Source organism: Artemia franciscana, chromosome 7 (assembly GCF_032884065.1).
Source record: "Artemia franciscana chromosome 7, ASM3288406v1, whole genome shotgun sequence".
In the NCBI taxonomy this organism is placed as follows: domain Eukaryota; kingdom Metazoa; phylum Arthropoda; class Branchiopoda; order Anostraca; family Artemiidae; genus Artemia; species Artemia franciscana.
This window is the reverse complement of record NC_088869.1, coordinates 16,346,079-16,364,486: the sequence shown is the minus strand read 5'-3', so window position 1 is coordinate 16,364,486 and position 18,408 is coordinate 16,346,079. Positions and strand designations below refer to the sequence as shown.

Genomic DNA, 18,408 nt, shown 5'->3' with positions numbered 1-18,408 from the left:
AGCTGAGGCCAACAATGACCCTCTGATGTGAACCTCTGTAAAGGAGCTTGCACAAATGAACTTCATAAGCATAATAGTAAACAAAACACTCAAGTTTCATGGTGGGTAATCCAGCAGTCAAATCAAGTAAGCAATCAATTTTTATGAAGATTTTATTAATAAATGTCAATTTAAATTTCATCTTACAGTCTTAATTACAAATTGTAAATCTCATCTTACAATTCGAATTACAAAGCCATCTTACAGATGACTTTTCTGAGTTTTTCTTTAAACCTAAATAATGCAATGATAGTCATACAGAAGACAATATACTACCCTAATCTTACATTTACAAAACACAAGACTTTTTAATATAGGCTATGATTCTATTGTAGAACAGTGTGAATAAAGTCTTAGGCCGACAGACAACTTTTTTTTCCTTAAACCTAAATGATGCACTAAAATGTCATACACAAGACATTATATTACCCTACTTATACTTAAAAAAAAAGGTCATACAGATGACTTTATAGTATAGGGCCTAAGCCATCATTCTATTGAAGAGCGGTATGAATAAAGTCTTACATATGACTTTTTACTCATCATACTAGAACAAAGCAGTCTAAGTAAAGTCATATGGATAACAAATAAAGTCATTGTACTGTCTCACTAAGGAGTGAGATAGTATAATCTCTTTTGTGTGAATTAGTGTATTGTATGTATATAAAGAGAAAACCCATAAGTCACATGTAAGCCTACTTGAAAACAGAATACAGTTTAAATTGACATTTATTAATCATCCATATGACTATATTTAAGCTAATCTATTAGAATGCAAGGTAAAAAGTCATCTGTATGGCTTTATTTAGGACAATATTCTAATGCATCATCTCCTGCTCTTTGTATTGAAGTTTAATTTTTATTGCAATCTTTTAATACTATCTTTCACATCATAAATCTTTAACACATCTGACACTTTTTTGAACTAGATAAACCTGACTTTCTTTAGTTTAGAATCAAACAAAGTGCCAACACCTGTTAGCATATTTAAGAGAATAAATATTCCACAAAGCCTAATTGAAAACAGAATACAATATAAATTGACATTTATTAATAAAATCTTTGTAAAAATTGATTGCTTGCTTGATTTGACTGATAGATTCACCCACCATGAAACTTCATTTTTTTTTTTTGTCTATACTATTGTGCTTGTTTTTGGGAAATTGGGACAAAAATTATAGCAAACCATGTAACTGGCTTTTGCATAAAGTGAATATATCACTCGATGCCTTTTTTTATGCTATTTATGAGTAAAATAATTGCTTCTACAGCACATTCAGATTTAAGCACTTTTTTGGCTCTAAAAAATGATCTAAATATATGTATAAAAAAGGCTAAAAACATTTGTCTCAAACTTTAAAACATTGATCTCAAACTTACTGTATCATTATAAAAAGGTATCCTGATTTCAGTCTATAGTATCACACTATGTCTTCTCTAGAACAAAATAGGGAATTTTGAAATGGTAGACACTTCATTGGTCCATAGCATTTCATAATATCTCATAGGTTCCCCAATTTTGATTCTGGTTGGGGGCCAATATTTGCTGCTTCATTTGCTAGCCTATCAGCAGTCACGTTATGAATCAGTCCTTTATTAGGAATATGCTGAAAGCAAACAAAAATGCCACATTTATTTAATCTTTGTAGTTCATCTCTTATTAATTTTAAATCTGAATCAGCAGCATCATAATTTATTTTTCTTATTAATTGAATTGCGGAATTTGAATCTGTAAGGATAACACATTCTTTGATGAAAGGTTTGGTCTGGCCATAGTTTCAAGTGCTTTATGTATAGCAAATAACTCTGCTGACAGAATTGAAGTGTGGGATGGAAGAGTTGCTGATATATTCAAGGAAACATTAGGAGTACACACCCCTGCTCTTGATTCTTTTAATGAACTATCACTGAAGGCTAGAATATGTTCAGGAAAGTATGAGGATATCTTATTAGCAAAGAGTTGACAGATATACTGATCAGAATAATGTGACTTGTCTTTAGAAACTAACTGAAGATGACATTCAGGAGCCACCATTTCTCATGGTGGAGAATTTGGAAAAGGGTAACTATCTGTATGTTCACTTTTCCAATTTGAATAATCTTTTAGATAATGGCTAAAAGAAGACAGTAGGTGTTTGGGCTTAGCAGGATTTCCAAAAGTGGAGGGAAAAACTGCATGAATTTTGCCATGTTTGTATTTTTGTGAAGTACCAGTTTCTCTGCATAGTAGCCCTGTCTTTCAGAGCAGGTAGTCCATAGAGCTCTTTGAGCTTAACCACTGCAGTATGTTTGTCAAACCCCAAAGCAATTCTGATGGCTGAATTTTGGAGTATCTCAAGGGTATTGAACAAAGTAACCAGAATATTTATAAGAAATTGAATGCCACATTCCTATTTAGATCAAATATACATTTTGTAAAAGTCAATGGTCAACTTTGGTGAAGATCCCCATTTAGATCCTGCAAGTCATTTTAGGATGGTTAGCCATTTTAAAATTGTTACTCTCAACATCATTAAATATAGCTGCCATTTTAAATGAGAATTAAGAATCATGTCCAGTAGCCAAACTGATGGCTCATAGACTATGTCACTTTCCTCTATCCTTAAGGATTTCAGAAGAGCTAGTGTAAGACAACCAGTACTGGAACACTTTGATCACTCTACCTATTCTGGGACAGAATCTTTGATTGGATCACAACATGTCCAATACTGGGACAAAAGACTTTAATCTTGGACACCTAATCTATACATTTTCTCAGTTGCTTCCAAAAAACCTGTTGTCTTTTGTCCCAGCATTGGACATGTTGCAATCCAACCAAAGATTATGTCCCAGAATAGGCAGAGTGACTGAAGTGTCCCAGTACTGGTTGTCTTACCCAACTTGTCATTTATGGAACACAATTGCTTTTGGTACAGAAATGGGCAGTCCAAAAGCTTTAGAAAACAGGCACATATCATATATGTCTTCCTGAATGATGAAGTTTTAGTTCAGAAATATATAATGTAAATAAAAGAGGGTTTATGACAGTTCCTTGTGGGAGACCATCTTCAAATTGCTTTCTTACAGACAGTATTTCATTAATCTTTACTTGAAAAGAACAATCCATAATAAATCCCTAATAGTTGAGATTACCAGAGGGGGAGAATTTTTATTATGCATAATTTCTTGAAGCTTTTTGCGTTTACATTCCCATATAAGTTCAGTTAGAAACTGAAAGTTTCATTTTTCCTAACCTAACCCCTTTCCAAGATAGCGAAAAGCACATGGATAAACTAGATTTTTACCTTTTCTTATTTAGGCAATATATTTGAATATTTTTAGGCCTATAAATCAGACATTTTTAAAATTTCTGCAGAACAGTGTTGCCGGAAGTGAAACAAAACCGGCATAAAAAATCGGTCTCACAAAAATTATTGGTTAAGTTGCAATGCATTATTTAAGGATAAATATATAACTATGATAAGGTCTGAAAAAGAAAAGTGAGAACAGGCTTAGCACCAAAGCCTTAGTAATCCTAAGATGAAACAATATGAGCAGCTAGGTATAATTACATCAGTACGGAATCGCTAATGTTATGATACAAACTGCAACAATATTTACGGTGTCTGAGCAATAGTAAAACAAACACAACTTAAGAACAATTTGGAAATTTTTCCGAGACATTGGAGTTCTAGTCAGTGGGTATTTTAGCCTTATGTCTTCAATACAGCACAATATATATATATATATATATATATATATATATATATATATATATATATATATATATATATATATATATATAAACTTACATTATAATGTGAAAATTCAAACAAAAATTTTACTTTTTAAAACAGCCCTAGCAATTTTACTTCAACGTAATTCAACTAGGCCTGGTAAATACAATGATCTGAGATGTTAAATTCATTCAAACAAAACAGAACAAATTAATTGAATACAAGTTTTCAAAGCAAGTCTTGCTTTTTTGTAGCTTGCCTCAAAGACCTTTTTTAACTGCTTCAATACTATTATAAATTGGTTAAGAAGAATATTTTATTAGATCACTTTTAGATAAATTTGAGCATAAAGGATTTAGTGGATACTCCCACTAACTACACAGTACACATTTTTAGTACCACTAAGTACACATTTTTGTCGCGAGGTTTTACTTTTGTCAGGAAACATGACTGATTGCTCGTAAGGCTGATTGGACGGTAGTTTCCGTATTTTACTTTTGCCGCTTTTTGTACTATAAAATAAACTATAGCACCTTTAATCAAGTTAATAGATTTTTAAAATTCACTGTGCTGAATAATATTCCATGCATTCCCAATTTATTTATTTTTTTTGTGTTTGGGACGCTAAAATTGGTACACTTTTTATGTTTCTTAAAGGTCATTGGAAGAGTTAGTTTATAAGCTATTGCATATATTTATTTAAAATGTCTAGCCACGACCATAAGCTCATATGTTTTTTAATATAAATTTTAGCTTTATGGTGTATTTTTCAGTTAGAAATGTTTAGTCAAACCAAAACAACTGTTTGGTTGTTAATGTAGAGAAATGCACTTGGTTTTTGACCCATGGGACCGTCGATCTTTCAAAACCGGAAACGGAAGGCAGTTGAAGAGAAAAACAACAAACCAAGTACTAAACTCCCGCTTGGCTACCAAAGCATACCAACCTGAATTTTTAACAATATAAAAGAACATTTTGGTGAAGGACAAAGTAGACAACAGCCTGAAAAGGAAAAGAAACTCAGAACTAGGTGATAATCTTTTACTGCAGTCCCTCCAGAGTCATCTGTGATGCTTAAGGCATCGACAAAGCCTTTCCATTCATAGTGCATATTTGAAGCCCTGATGAAGTGTCAGTGAGGTTTCAGCCATCTTCCGATTCCGGCCTAAGTTTTGGTGCAGCGTATTCTTCAAACGAGCTTTTCTAGGCCTACTATCCGGTGTTCATCTCTGCTTTAGGCTAGGGAGACGACTTCCGTCCATCAGCAGCATGTGATCAAGATAGGATCAGTGTTGTTTTTCGAAGAATATCCACGACAAACGCCTGGTCAGTCTTCAAATTCAAACAGGTCTGAGCCTATTGATCCTTGGGATAGCCTGTCCTGTTCTATGTCTAGTCTCAGTCACTGCGTTTCCTTGTCGGTCAATTCAGCTCCCAAGGTGTTTTAATTCGAAAAAACATTTTTAATAGCCTTTGGTTTTATGTCAAGATAGGCAAAGATTTTATTATGGACATTCTCTTCGTCTTCTTGACATTGACAGCCAGTCCTAAACGTTTTCCTTTCTTCCTTACGGCGTCAAATACTTCTAACAATTTATACCAGTCTTACATTGTCGGCAAAATCCAAATTGCAGAGCTTTGGGTTGCCAGTTTTATATCATATCCCGTCGTCTGTCTTCAGATGTAATCCATGACAATCAAAAACAAAATCCGAAACAGAATGTAGTTTTGTCTGACATCAGACGTGACTTAAAAAAATCTAGTTTTGACTGTTTCTGTCTTGATGCAATATTCGATGTCAGCGTAATAAACAGTGATCATCTTCATTATCTTTTCTGGTAGTCTGCATAACTTCAGAATATCTCAAAGACTTTCCCTGCAGATCATGTCGAAGTCCTTCTCAAACTCAATAAATAATAAATGCAGTTTTTTATTCCGTTCGTTAGACTCTGCAACAAGTATTCTGAAGACAAATATAAAGTCCATGTGTGACCTTTTGGGGCAGAATCTGTGTTACTTCTCAAGTAAACGTAGATCCAATAATCTCCCAAATATGTCCAGTGTTATGACTATAATTAGCTTTCCAAGAAAAATACGAAATTGATACCGCCATAGTTGTTACGCTCCAGACCATCTCCATTATCGAAAAACTAAAAAAGAAAACTCTGTTTGCATTTTATTGCAAACAGATACGTTCACATTTTCAGGATATGTCTAGAAAGGAGCTTTAATTATTTTTACTTCAATACCATATATTCCCTCAGCTCTTCCATATTTGTAGCACTATTCCTTAGTTGTAGTCTCAAACACACTAGGAGGGTTAGTGTAGTTACTTGGATTCAAATATGAAATGTCAGCTAGATGCACTCCTTCAACTGGGCACAGTCTATTAATTATTCTCCTAAATTAGGAAACCCACCTCTTGTCCACCTTTTCAGGATCCAACAATACATTGCCCTGCCAATTTTTGACTTGGGGCTGCAGACGACGCAGCTTTTCTATGATTTCATTTGTGATCATATGTCAGGTTTTACAGTCTTCTAGTTTTACTGCTTCCTGGACTAAAATCACTTTATTTTCAGAAAAGCATCGTCTGTTTCGTCTTCGACTTCTCTTTTATTTTTTATTAATTTGCTTAAGTAAGTTTGCATTCACGATCAGGACTTCAGGACCCATAATAACCCATTGTTAATTAGTTTTTTCTTACATTTTTCTGTCATTATTTGCAATATTTAGATGCATTTCTACAATTTTCCACTTTCATAAAAAGACAGTAGAACTTTATTTTTGGTGATATTTGTTGAGCCAAGCCACAAGGAACTTTTGAATTGATAAGCCGTTTGTCAATATTTTGCCTGATACTCTTTATACCAGAGTTGCACTTTTTGATTTTCCTTTTAAAGGAATCAATAAATGTTCTAAGAAATGCGTCTTGTAAGATAAAGCATATTTAAGTACTATTATTTAAGCACTTTTTTATGATTTATCTCTTATGTTAGTGGCACACTGGATGCATTAAATATATAGCACACCAAACAAAAGTTTCTTCACTATTTTGACACACAGGGTTGAAAGGTATATAACTGTAAGTAACGGGTTTAATTGAGCAACACAAAACGTATCATGGAAGAACAAATACAGAGGGAGGCAAACTCTAAGGCTTATTGACTATCAAGATATTAAAACGTATGTAGACAGATTTATAATCCTACAGATTTTTGATTGCTGTTATTTGTGTTGTGTTCTCCCCGAATTTGCGTGATTCATTATGAATTACCTTCGGAGTTCTATTGGACTTTAATAAACTCGCCTTTTTATTTGGATTTGAACATTACGTAACCCAGGCTGTTTTGAATTAATATGAAACTCCTTCCTAATAAGAAAGATCGGCGTCAGCTGGCTGCGCGTCGCCATTTCCCCTAAAAATCAGCTATTCGCTGCCGACAAAAAACCGGTGTGGCGTCTGATCTTTCCAGCCCGGATCTGTCAGTAGTTAAAGGATTAGGAAATAACATATCTTTAGCGCACTTTTCAAAAATTAATGCACGCAGTTTTTGAAATTTATTAAACCTGTAGGTCTAATAACAATAAGGTATTCTATCTCTTAAACTAGTTTAACGTTAGTGGTTACTAAATTGTTTTAATCCCTGGCAAAAGAGAAATACAAATATAAGTGAAGTAAATGGTTGTCAAATTAAATTTATGTGGCTTATCCTAGGACAAATGCTTACTTTCCATGGCAGCATTCTAGATGATCATGTTATGTTTATTAAAGGCCTTGTTTAGTATGTATTTTAAACAGTGTCAATTTATCAAGTTCATAGTCCAGACTGAAACTGAAAAACTCTGGAAACTATTTAAAAACTTTCAAAATGGTCTTGTTGCTCTTATCATTCCTGAATTTAGACCATTTAACTATACAAACTGAAAAATACACAGCCTAACGTATCAGTGAATTTTTAGAAACCTAAGAGCTACCTAGAAACCTAAAGTGCTACTTTTTTCCTGCACCTTTTTTGCTGTTAAATTGAGATGAACAAGAGTGATGCTAGCCTGTTTAAATTCATCAAATGAAATAATTTAGGCTAAAATTTGTTTATTTCAAGGGGAAAGGGGGACAATTTTGTCATATGTTGCTCCTTTCTCCTTGCAATTTGAGTAATTACTAAAAAAAAAATCAATAAATAGAAAACACAGGAAATGTAGGCTATATATTTTCTCATAAGGGGTGAATTACATTAAAATTTCAGTCAAACTGTGGCCAATCCTTCAGAAGTAGCCAACCACCCTATATTTACTGTACAGTCATGTACCAAGCACAAGTCCATCCTTAGCATAAATTACACCATTCAATTCATTCTAACATTCAAGAATAGGTTCTAATCAGAAATTAATATCTTAATAAAATATAAAGAGTCCTATTAAATTTCTTATTTTATGCTCTTTTCATTTATCATGTTTACAGTTCCAATAAATCCCCACTCTAAAGGTCTAGCCATTTATGGTAGTCTTATCAATGTTATCTATGTATACAGATGACATCTTGAAACACAGTTGTACACTACAGTGGATCAATGAAACTTTGAAATCTTTCAAGGTGAATACTGCAAGATTGGGCTTCAGTTGAATTCAATTAGTCCAAAATTGTCATGTTCATTTAAAAGTCCTTACCATACTTGCTAATAGAATTCAAAAGCTCAGTAGTTAAACCTACTAATCATTTGGCATATATGTGCCTACATTTTGGGTTTTCCCTATAACACACAAGATGGTTTCTCCAGGGCTCAGAATTAGTCCCTTCCAAGGCCCTTTTTATGCAGAAAGTCCCTTAACTCTCCCAGAACTCCCTATAATTCCTTATTTTAGAGCATGGTATATTTGAAAGACCCACTTTAGATAATGTAGCTTCTCCACAAATCTTGTAACAGTTCAGAAAGATGCAGCAAAACAGTGGGAACTTTGACTATGGCTGAAGTGTCTATTAACAGCTGTAAACTTTGGCAGCTAATAACACCACAGAATTGGCCTATATAGTGGGTGAGATAGATGGGTATCATTGTGATACCATTCAAGGATAAAGAGTACCATTCACCTATAGGGTGAGTGGAATGGATTGTTCATGACATGGTAATGTTGAAGGATACATAATTTCCTGTAAGTTCACAAAATGATCCATACCAGTATGGTTTTGTTTGAATTGGCTTGCATTCCAATGGTAAAAATTATATACTTTTCCTCTTTATATGTTAGTAAATAAACTAACAGAATTTTGAGTGAGAAGATGAAAGAGCCATGACTGAAATATTCAGACAGCAAAAATCTCATATTCAATGTTTTTTCTGCTGTGTCTTAACCCATTTGTCTTTCAAGTCTCCCAGGTTTATTTAGGAAATACAATGGACAACTGCAAATTTTGTTGCTCCTGGTTAACTAAAGGAAATATTAGTGGGAGAAAGATGAGCAAATTATGTAGGATTGGTGATGATAGGTTTTCTTCTTACTGCAAAATATACAGGAAAAACCTTGGCTGTTCTGGAGGCTTTTATACCTTGAATCAGCATGCTTTGCTTTATGACTAAAAGAAACATGTTGTAATCCATCTCAAACCATTACAGTTATATTTTTGTGGATCTGCTAGGTAACAGTCCTAATCAGAAGAGTCATCAGCTAGCAATGGAGATAAAACAGATGTTTAGTGACAAAGGTGCTGCATAGAAAGCAGAAATGATCTTGGTAATCAAGTTCTTCCCAGCTTTGTAGGGTGTAATCATTGATCTCTTTCAAGCCATGTTTTCTGGTAAGCTACTGTCAAGGATGTTGATAAGTGTGAAGAAAGCTATGTACTTGATAACTGATGCCCTTCCCCCAGACTGTAAATAGAATCTTATGAAGGACATGGATGAGCATCACTTTGTTCTACAATACAGCACAACTACTTACAGGGAAAGAAAAAATGACTTGCAGGCTGTTGGGACTAGCAACTGGCAAAGACATTGTGAAAAAAAAAATGATGTCCTGCAATGGGAGCAAGAACTTACCACTTGAAAGACTAATAATGATACTCAGCAATGGGCCTAATGCTGATAAGTATGGTTACAAATGAATGCATTGAAGAAGAGAAAGTCTTCAAAAGAGCTTGCAAATATTGGAATATGTAACATTCATGCTCTGTACAATACATTGATGAAAGGGCTCCAGGAATTTGGAGAGAAGTCATACAACTTTGTTGTCATCTCGAGGCATTTTTCCTTGACTGGCCTGAAAGATACAAGGATTTTTAAGAATGCAAGAAAAAGAAAAGTGGCCCATACAATAGTTTCATTCAGCACATCTCAACAAGGTGGCTGACATTGGGTCCTGCTGTTTGCAGAACAACTAATCAGCCTGTGCTCTTGAAGTGTTTTTTGCAGTATGTGACATAAAAAAAAAACATTCAAAGAATGTTGTATCATCAGCAAACTAGGCCTGACTCAAGATTGTAAGCTATCTAAAAAGGAAATATATGCTTGCAGAACTCAAATTCATGTATTTATTATCTGAGCTTTTTTCAAAATTAACAGCAGTATTTCAGAAGAACAAACACCTTGTTTGTGCTCTTCATGCTGATCTGAAAATCTTACTTCTGACTGTTTTGGTGAGACTTCTGAAACCCTATATTCTCATTTCTGTTGATGAGTTTCTACCAGTTTGCTTGAGAACTAGGACAACTATTTGCAGGGCACTATTGTAGGTGAACAGGTTGAGCTTGAATTAGATGCTCAGCAACCAATCTTGGTAGAAAGACAAGGGTTCTGTCAAAGGGTGTCAAGGCATTTGTAGGCTGCTGCCAAACACTTAATCATCTCTTCTAGTAGCCATCTCAAAGGGCCTTGGTGCCTGGATCCAAGTCTATCAGATATGTTGGTGCTTGCTCAATAGATCCTGGTAGGAGTAAGAGTTGACAATGTTAGAAGTGAGTGGATATTGCTGTAAGCCAAAAACTCAGTAGAACCAATGCCATCACTTGTTAACTAACACTGATATCAAATCTTCTCTATGACAGATCCTTTTGATGGGCAAAAGTATACACTTTTGTTGACACTTGTAAAAGCTGCATTGACATTATTGCAAGGCAGTGCTTATGTTGAGAGGTTTAGAAGATGTCTTTGGTTGGACAGAGCCTATATACTAGAAAGAGTCCTAAATGCAAAGTTGTTGTGACTGACTAACTGAACTCATATGGAGGAAAACCCAAAAGATTTCCTATTTCCAAAGCATTGCTAACTTTGGCTTTGTCAGCTTGGTAAAGATACTAAGCCTATATGGAGAGCAAGGCAAAAGAACAAGCTTTTGAACAAAGTGTCAAAAAAAGAAAAGAAACAAAACCTAGTTGACGTCTTTAGAAAAATAAGAGATAGACTTGAAGAATTGTTGCATGAAAAGGAAGCCTCTGAAAAACAAAATGAAAAATTGTTGATACCCTCTTGAAACCAGCCACCAATTTCTTACAGAGTATTGATAATTTTGATGACCACACTGCTTTTCCATGCCGATAAATAAAGTTCAGATAAGATAAAATCCAATTAATAGACACTGACGAATTTCACAAAAAATGCTAGATATTTTGTGAGATTTATCACTGTTTATTAAAAGGGTTTTATACCTATTTGAACTTTTATTTACAGAGTAGTGGCTTCAAAAAATTCTGTGAACATTGGCCAATTCCCTACTAGAGAGCATCATGGAAATGCAAGAAGATGAAAAAGATAAAACAGATAAAAAAGAGCCAACTAAAAAGTACATACAAAAAGGAAGTGATAAGCAATTCAACATGAGCAAAGGAATGTTTTGACCATAAATGGCAATTAAAACTCCTTCCCACTTTGGTCCATTCTTTATCCCTAAATGTCTCTTGACAGGTTGCCAAGGCCATTTTCTAATGAACAGGAATCGCTCCAAGCCCTGGTTCTCATTGACCATCTTAACCATCATATTTTGGTATCTTTATTCAATTTAATCATCGTCAACTAGATAGCCTTTACAGTGTAGTTACCTTCCCTCTTGTCTTAAGCATTACCCATTCTAGAAAAGTGTCTCAAAATCAGACCAATAAAAAATCCATTCATTGTTTTTCTGTTTTCCAAATTCCTTTTAAGGTTTACTAACTTGGTACAGAACCACACTAATAATCGTAAATATAGAATCACTGAATGTCTACTACCAATTTCTCAGTTTATGGCAAAACACAACAAAAAGTGGTTGATCAGGAATTAGGACTACTTCTAGTGCAATTATTTATATATTTTTAACAAACTAATTTTTTTCTGATGTATTTTATGCAGGGTTTTGTGTGTGGTTTAATTATGCACAAATATGTTTGATGCTGTTTGTTTTTGTTGCTTTATATTTTTATTTGTTTTTGTTCTTCTTTTGTCAGTGCTCTATTCTTTATCTTGTTTTTGTTATGATGAGTTTTCAATAAATAAATAGCTGTAGGATATATTCAAACTAAAAGAAATTGCTTGCATTTGACTTTGCTGATGCTGAGCAGCAATATCTCAGAAATGGCTTAGGATATTAAGTTGTAACCTTAAGAAGGATGTTGAACCAACCAAAAGACACAATTGACATGCTACTACTGCCAGGGGCCCCACTAGACATTTTTTGGGGGGTTTGGGGAAGGGCAATGGATTTCATGGGCTGACTTGAATGATTATGCTATTAAAATTGTTTTTTTTTTTTTTTTTTACAAACACATAGTGATCTGTTTTCATTGCTCTTACATCATATATTTCCATCAGCCTATTTCCCCTATTAAAAAAATATATATAAATAAAAAATTATCCAGTAAAATAGTGATGCTTCATGCCATAATTTTACTGACTGGTTAAAAGCATTTGAAGCCAAACCCCAATTTTTCCCATGATGCACTGGCATTGAACTGGGGAAGCTGTGACTTTCTCTTCTTTTATAATAAAATGAGCTTTCTGGCTGAGTTGATAGTCAAATATTATCCTTAGGTACCTCACCTGCTTTTTCAGGAACATAGGCCAATCATATGTTTTTAGAGTGAAAGGAGCTTGCCATTTCACTTTCTTGTAAGAACTAGTATTACACTCTTTTCAGATGCTATTTGGAATTTTTGATTTTGTGTCAAAATTTTCATTTCACCCAACAGATGTTGTCCCAATTCAAATAAGGTCCCCAAAAGCTTTCCTCTAAGTAAGGAGGATGGGTTGTCAGCATATGTTGAGTATATACAAAATGTTGTTTTGTAACTTCAAAAGACTATTTACCCACAAGGTTCCACATATAAGGGGGCCTACCCCACTTAAAGGGATCCATTTTGAATAGTTTTCCTTTTATTTTATTCCTAAAGTTTTTGAAGCAATACAATAGCAGCCACTCCAGTTTCTGAAAAGAAAAAAACATTTCTTAAAAATGACCAGTTTGAGTTCAAGCCAGGGTAGGCCTACTGACATATGTTTCATAATGTTGAGTTATAGTAAACAAAGTCTTGGACTCTAGCCTACTACATTCAGTAGTTCTGCTGGATATCAGAAAAACATTTGATAGCAAATACCATTCAATTCTTGCTGCAAACTGGAATATGCAAAGTTCTGTATTGGTGCAGATCATATTTGAAGGACTGTAATCTTTACATGGGAGAAGATACAAGAAATAATCTACTTGTCAATTTGGTGTCCCCCAGGGCAGAACTGCCCAAGTATTTGGGGAGTGGCTTAACTTAGCTGCATAAGCTTCTCACATATGGGCATGAGGGTAGACTTGGCTATAGGTGACTAGTTTAAAATCTACAGTTCACATAGGCAATTATTTTGGAATCCTCTGATGACTCCAGCCTTGTATTCTGACTTCCATTGTCCTCTACTATTTCTAGCTCCAGGCTTAGAGGTTCACAAAGGACAAGTCTGCTGTCTCCACAATCAAAATCATCTGCTGAAACATTTCCAAGACCAAACCCTCTACCCCCAGCAACCAAAATACCCAGTACATTTAGGGCCAATAGGTTAAAGGGGTCTGTACTGTACCCCCTAGTTCTTGCATAGTAAGATGGTCTTGTCATGATGTTTGACTGTCATCCATGAGAATTTACAACTTTCTTAGTGTTTCAGTGTTGTCATTCTCATGCTTGAGTTTGGACATCTCATGGGTGAAAACAACTCAAAACTTTCAAGAGGGTCTGCTGCTTATTTTACATGATCTATAGGTCTGATGGTACCATGATTAATACTCTTAAGATGTTGTTGTGGTTTTTAGAGGGGTAACAGCAACCATCAATGAGATCATTGATGTATTCTTCTGAGCTTTACTTTCTTAGGGTCTAAAACCTTTCTAATATAGCGACCATCTTTTTTTGAAGCTATCGAGTAGAAGGTATCATCACTAGATGGTTATCAATCTTCTCTTTGTCACCTTTATAGACTAGTGGAGAAAGTTGCTAAAGATATTTTGTCTTCTTCAGACTTGAGATGCTTTGAGTATATAGGTCATTTTTTATCATCCTATAGGTCATTATTATCATCCTCGTCACTATGACTTGGTTCTACATAACTTTCATCATTATCCTTTAAGAGCTGTAAAACTCCTTCGTTTATTGAATCTACTTTTTCTACTCATCTCTGGTCAAGCCTAGATAATAAAAGAAACATTTGAGGGTGTTCGATTTTTTTTTTTTTAAACCCATCTATGAAACATGAAAATTATGGAGCAGTAAAACACTTGCGTTAGGCCTAACAAATCTACAAAATAGCTGTTACATATGAGTTCCTTTTTTTTGTAATCAACAACTCAATTTAGACAAGTGAACATTAAAAAGACACAACAAAAAAACAGATTAATTGCTATTCAAATAAGATTAATAAGCCAATGGTGACTTCCTGTTAAAAAAAACCCACTAAGTGTTGGAATGGATTTCTAGATCTGCTGCGCCATATTTTTTAATCAGTCTTAAGTTACATGTCCATAGTGGTATGTGGAGCAATTGTTTGGAACACCAAAAAATATGGAATATAATTTGGCTTTATTGGTTTTAGTGAATATCTTTCAAAAAGACACACCATATAAGATATGAGGCAGAAAAATAGGGTTGTAAAAAGTAGTACAACAACGGTTGTGACACAGCTTCGTAGAACTATTGGACCATAGGAGGCAGAAGTTTGATGAAAAATGCAAGCAGTCAGAAGTCTGCAATTGTGGTAGACAGAAACTATGGGGGCATATGGGTGAAATACGGTCAACTTTCTTAATAATAGAGGTACAAAGGAATAGGCTATAACTTGAAACGAATAACTTTCATGGAAATGAATTTGACCATCCTCTGATTTTTGGAGAGAATTTGAGACCTAAATTATAGTGTTCATCAAAGAGGATGAAAAAAATTTGGGAAAAGTGCTTTGGTTAAGGATATCATCAGTATATTGGGAAGAAAACGGGTTGATACCATAATGAATAAAAGATGTGAGGTATATGTTCTTAATACCCAAGACATAATTGTTAACCAGCTTTTGAGGAGTGACAGGTCCTGCCCAGCTCCTTTACAAACAACAATTTATCTTTTATGTGCAACAGGGGGCTCGTGCTGGATGTAGGAATGTTAGTGTCAATATTAGACTCGAATACAATACATACTTCTAAGTGGTCTAATGATTCAAGGTGTGAAAACCTTTTTTACAGTTTGGAACCTTATTGGGATGTAAATAAGGGAATCAAAATATGCCTCATGTTGTTATTTCAATTTTTATCCAACTCATTCATAAGTAATAATTCATATATTTTTATGCGTATTGTAGGAACAGCAATAGTGCAGAATGAAATTCATTAGAATACACATTTATCTCTAATATAGGAGGGAGTGGGGTGAAAATAAGATTTCCTGTGCAAAACGTTGAAGATACAACTACCTGAAAATCTGATCTGAAGGACCAATGCTATTTCAAGGCACACTTACTGAGTGTAGATACATACTGCTGACTTTGTCAATGCTCTAGGGCTTAGAAAAGGAAGAAGCAATAAAACTCAGCAATCCAAGAAAATCGAGGCAATTCTCAAGTTCCTGTTCAAATTTGTTTTGCAGAATAGATGCAGGTGTTTATAATTAAGACTCAAAGTGAACAAACCACTTATTTTTTAGGATTTCTTTTGCAGAATTAACCTGTAGAAGTCATGTTGTAACTGAAAAATATCTAACTACTATAAATCTCATATACTTCAATAAAGAACCAGTTGACAGGAAATCAAAACACTCTCCATGGTCAATAGCAGTTGTATTCGTTTATTTTTTAAAATTTCGTAGAAAGGTACTCCAACCAAGGACCAGTTGGCAGGAAATCAAAACACCCACTAAGGTTAATAGCATATGTGGTCAATTATAGTCATATTCCTTTTTTTTAACTTCTCTTGAAAAGTACTCCAAACAAGGACCAGTTGGTAGGAAATCAAAACACCCTCCATATTTAATAGCATGCATGGCCAACAACAGTCATATTCATTTATTGTTTTTTAAACATCCATGGAAAAGTTGAAAAGACAGTTACATTATTAAGAGAAAACCTTACTCAAAGTCATGATTTATTCAGCAAATACCTTTTTATCTTAAACTGAAGGGCAAATGACAATTCCTGACCCAACACCCTCTACTGGGAGACTTGTGTGAAACTTTGAAGCTAAAAAATTTGTTTGGCAGGAGACTTGATCAGCTTAATGTACTGGATATCCCTGGATCTCTAAGGTATCTCTAATTGGATTAGATGATATGTTTTTCTCAGCTAGACATCCCATTTCAGTGACAATAGCAGAGTAAATACAGTAGTGTTGACTAAATAAAGAGCAATGTTTGTCGCATATCCCCCCCCTGTAATATACAATGGAAGAAGTGGCAATAGAAACTTGCATCCCCCAAGTTGAAAAGTTAGAGGGCCGGTAGCCTTCTTCTGTTCCTTTTTTAACCTTTGGTCTCTAATAACCCCCACTATTATTATATTCAATTTCTTTTTAGAATTGCTAAGAATGGTTTAAATCTGAAACATGTACCTGAAGGGGGGGGGGCATGACTCTGATAGCCCCAAGGACAAGGGCCCAAAGTCACACAATTGGTTTATTCTTCACAGATTCATTTAATAGAGTAGATAATGCATAAAATATAGATTGTGTTTTGTAAAAACGATATTTTTGAAAAAAAAAAAAATAAATAAGGACTGACAACATCAAAGAGTAAAACTTGTGGGAGTGAATTTACACATGACTTTTTTCCCTTGACAAAATTTTTTTTATTTCTATTTTTTTTCTAGTTGAAAAGTATTTATGGTATGCAATTGCTGTTTGTCCTAATCCTCAATGGAACAGATTGGCATTGATAATGCTGAATCTAGCTCAAAATCAAGGTAAGTTCATATCGTTTAATTTTCTTTCTTTTATAATAGGTTAAGATCCCCCAGTACTCAGACAGTGCCTAATCTTGGATAAAATTCTTAATTAAAATACATCTTTCATAAACATGGTCAACATACCCCTAATTTTAGGCATATTGTCAACTAGGACTAGAATTGTTTGGATTGGATGACTACAATCTTCAAAACTTATGGTATTTCGTTATTTCTATTTAAACAAAAGTTATCCGTACAACCTAACCCATTGAATACAATAATTCTGCTCCACAACACTTGTCTTACTTCAAATCTGTTCAAGAATGAATCTGTCTGTGATTTACATAATTTGTTCCAACTTTTAGATCCTGTGTCCAAAATTGAACAGCATTTTCCAAGATTAGTATCAAGTATTAAATGTATGTCACAGATTAGACTCCACTGTTGTCTATCAGTGTATTTGATTGTGTAAGTGTTTTGTATGATTAAAATGTTCAAGTTAATCATACACTTATTAAGAAGATTTCAGCAAATCAAATGGTGAAACAATTCAATTTCTAGTGGTCTCTTAGAGATTCCATAATGATTTAACAATTGAAGTGACGATTAGGTATCTGAAAGCCAGTAATGTAATTTTTATCAAAATCTTGGGGAAGGGGGATGGGAAGTTGAAGTCGATTTATTCAAATCACATGAAAATGAGATTCGAAAACAAAGAATGAGCCATATTGTACTATATAGGCAAAGGTAGACTAAAGAAAACTCATCTGTTTCAATGGATGCTTAAATTGAGTAGGCCTGTCTTAGCTTTGGCAAGATTTTTTAAGATGCTAAATTTCAACTGAGGGGGGGGGGGGGGGTGGACGAACTTGAGTCTGGGGCAGTTTTTCGCCTCAGAATCGTAGCAAATTACGCCCGTGTTAACTACTGATATGTTGCCGTGTTTAAAATGCAAAGGAAGTTCAAAGTCTTCCATCCAACGAATATATAAAAAATCAGTCTTGCCACATATTCATATTTACACATTTATCTGTCATGGAATCGGAGCTGGGGTAACTCATAAGGCTCTGTGTCGCACAGTGTAGGTTTTGAAGGAGAATGGGAAACATTTTTTCCTTTCTTTTATGTTCGAAAAAGAAGTTTTTTAAATTAAGAGCATGATACAAATGACTTGAATATCAAGTGTTTTGTTTTTCTCATATTCAAACTACTTGTGATAATGAACTGTAACGCAACTCGGCTCAAAAGTAACCGAAAATCTGAAAAAAAGGAATTTGATAACAATAGAT

The 18,408-nt window shown here is 34.3% G+C and overlaps 1 protein-coding gene across 2 annotated transcripts in view; it reads left to right on the top strand.

Moving 5' to 3' along the window:
- The first annotated feature begins 7,251 nt into the window (after positions 1 to 7,251).
- Positions 7,252 to 18,408, top strand: part of LOC136028904 (E3 ubiquitin-protein ligase TRIP12-like) — a 131,842-nt gene continuing 120,685 nt past the window's right edge. Inside the window, exons 1-2 of one of the 2 annotated variants that reach the window (XM_065706862.1) lie at positions 7,252 to 7,347; positions 17,045 to 17,137. In XM_065706862.1, the coding sequence (XP_065562934.1) occupies positions 17,091 to 17,137 (47 nt within the window). In that variant the 5' untranslated portion in view covers positions 7,252 to 7,347; positions 17,045 to 17,090. The remainder of the gene's footprint in view (positions 7,348 to 17,044; positions 17,138 to 18,408) is intronic. The other variant, XM_065706863.1, reaches the window with a different exon arrangement.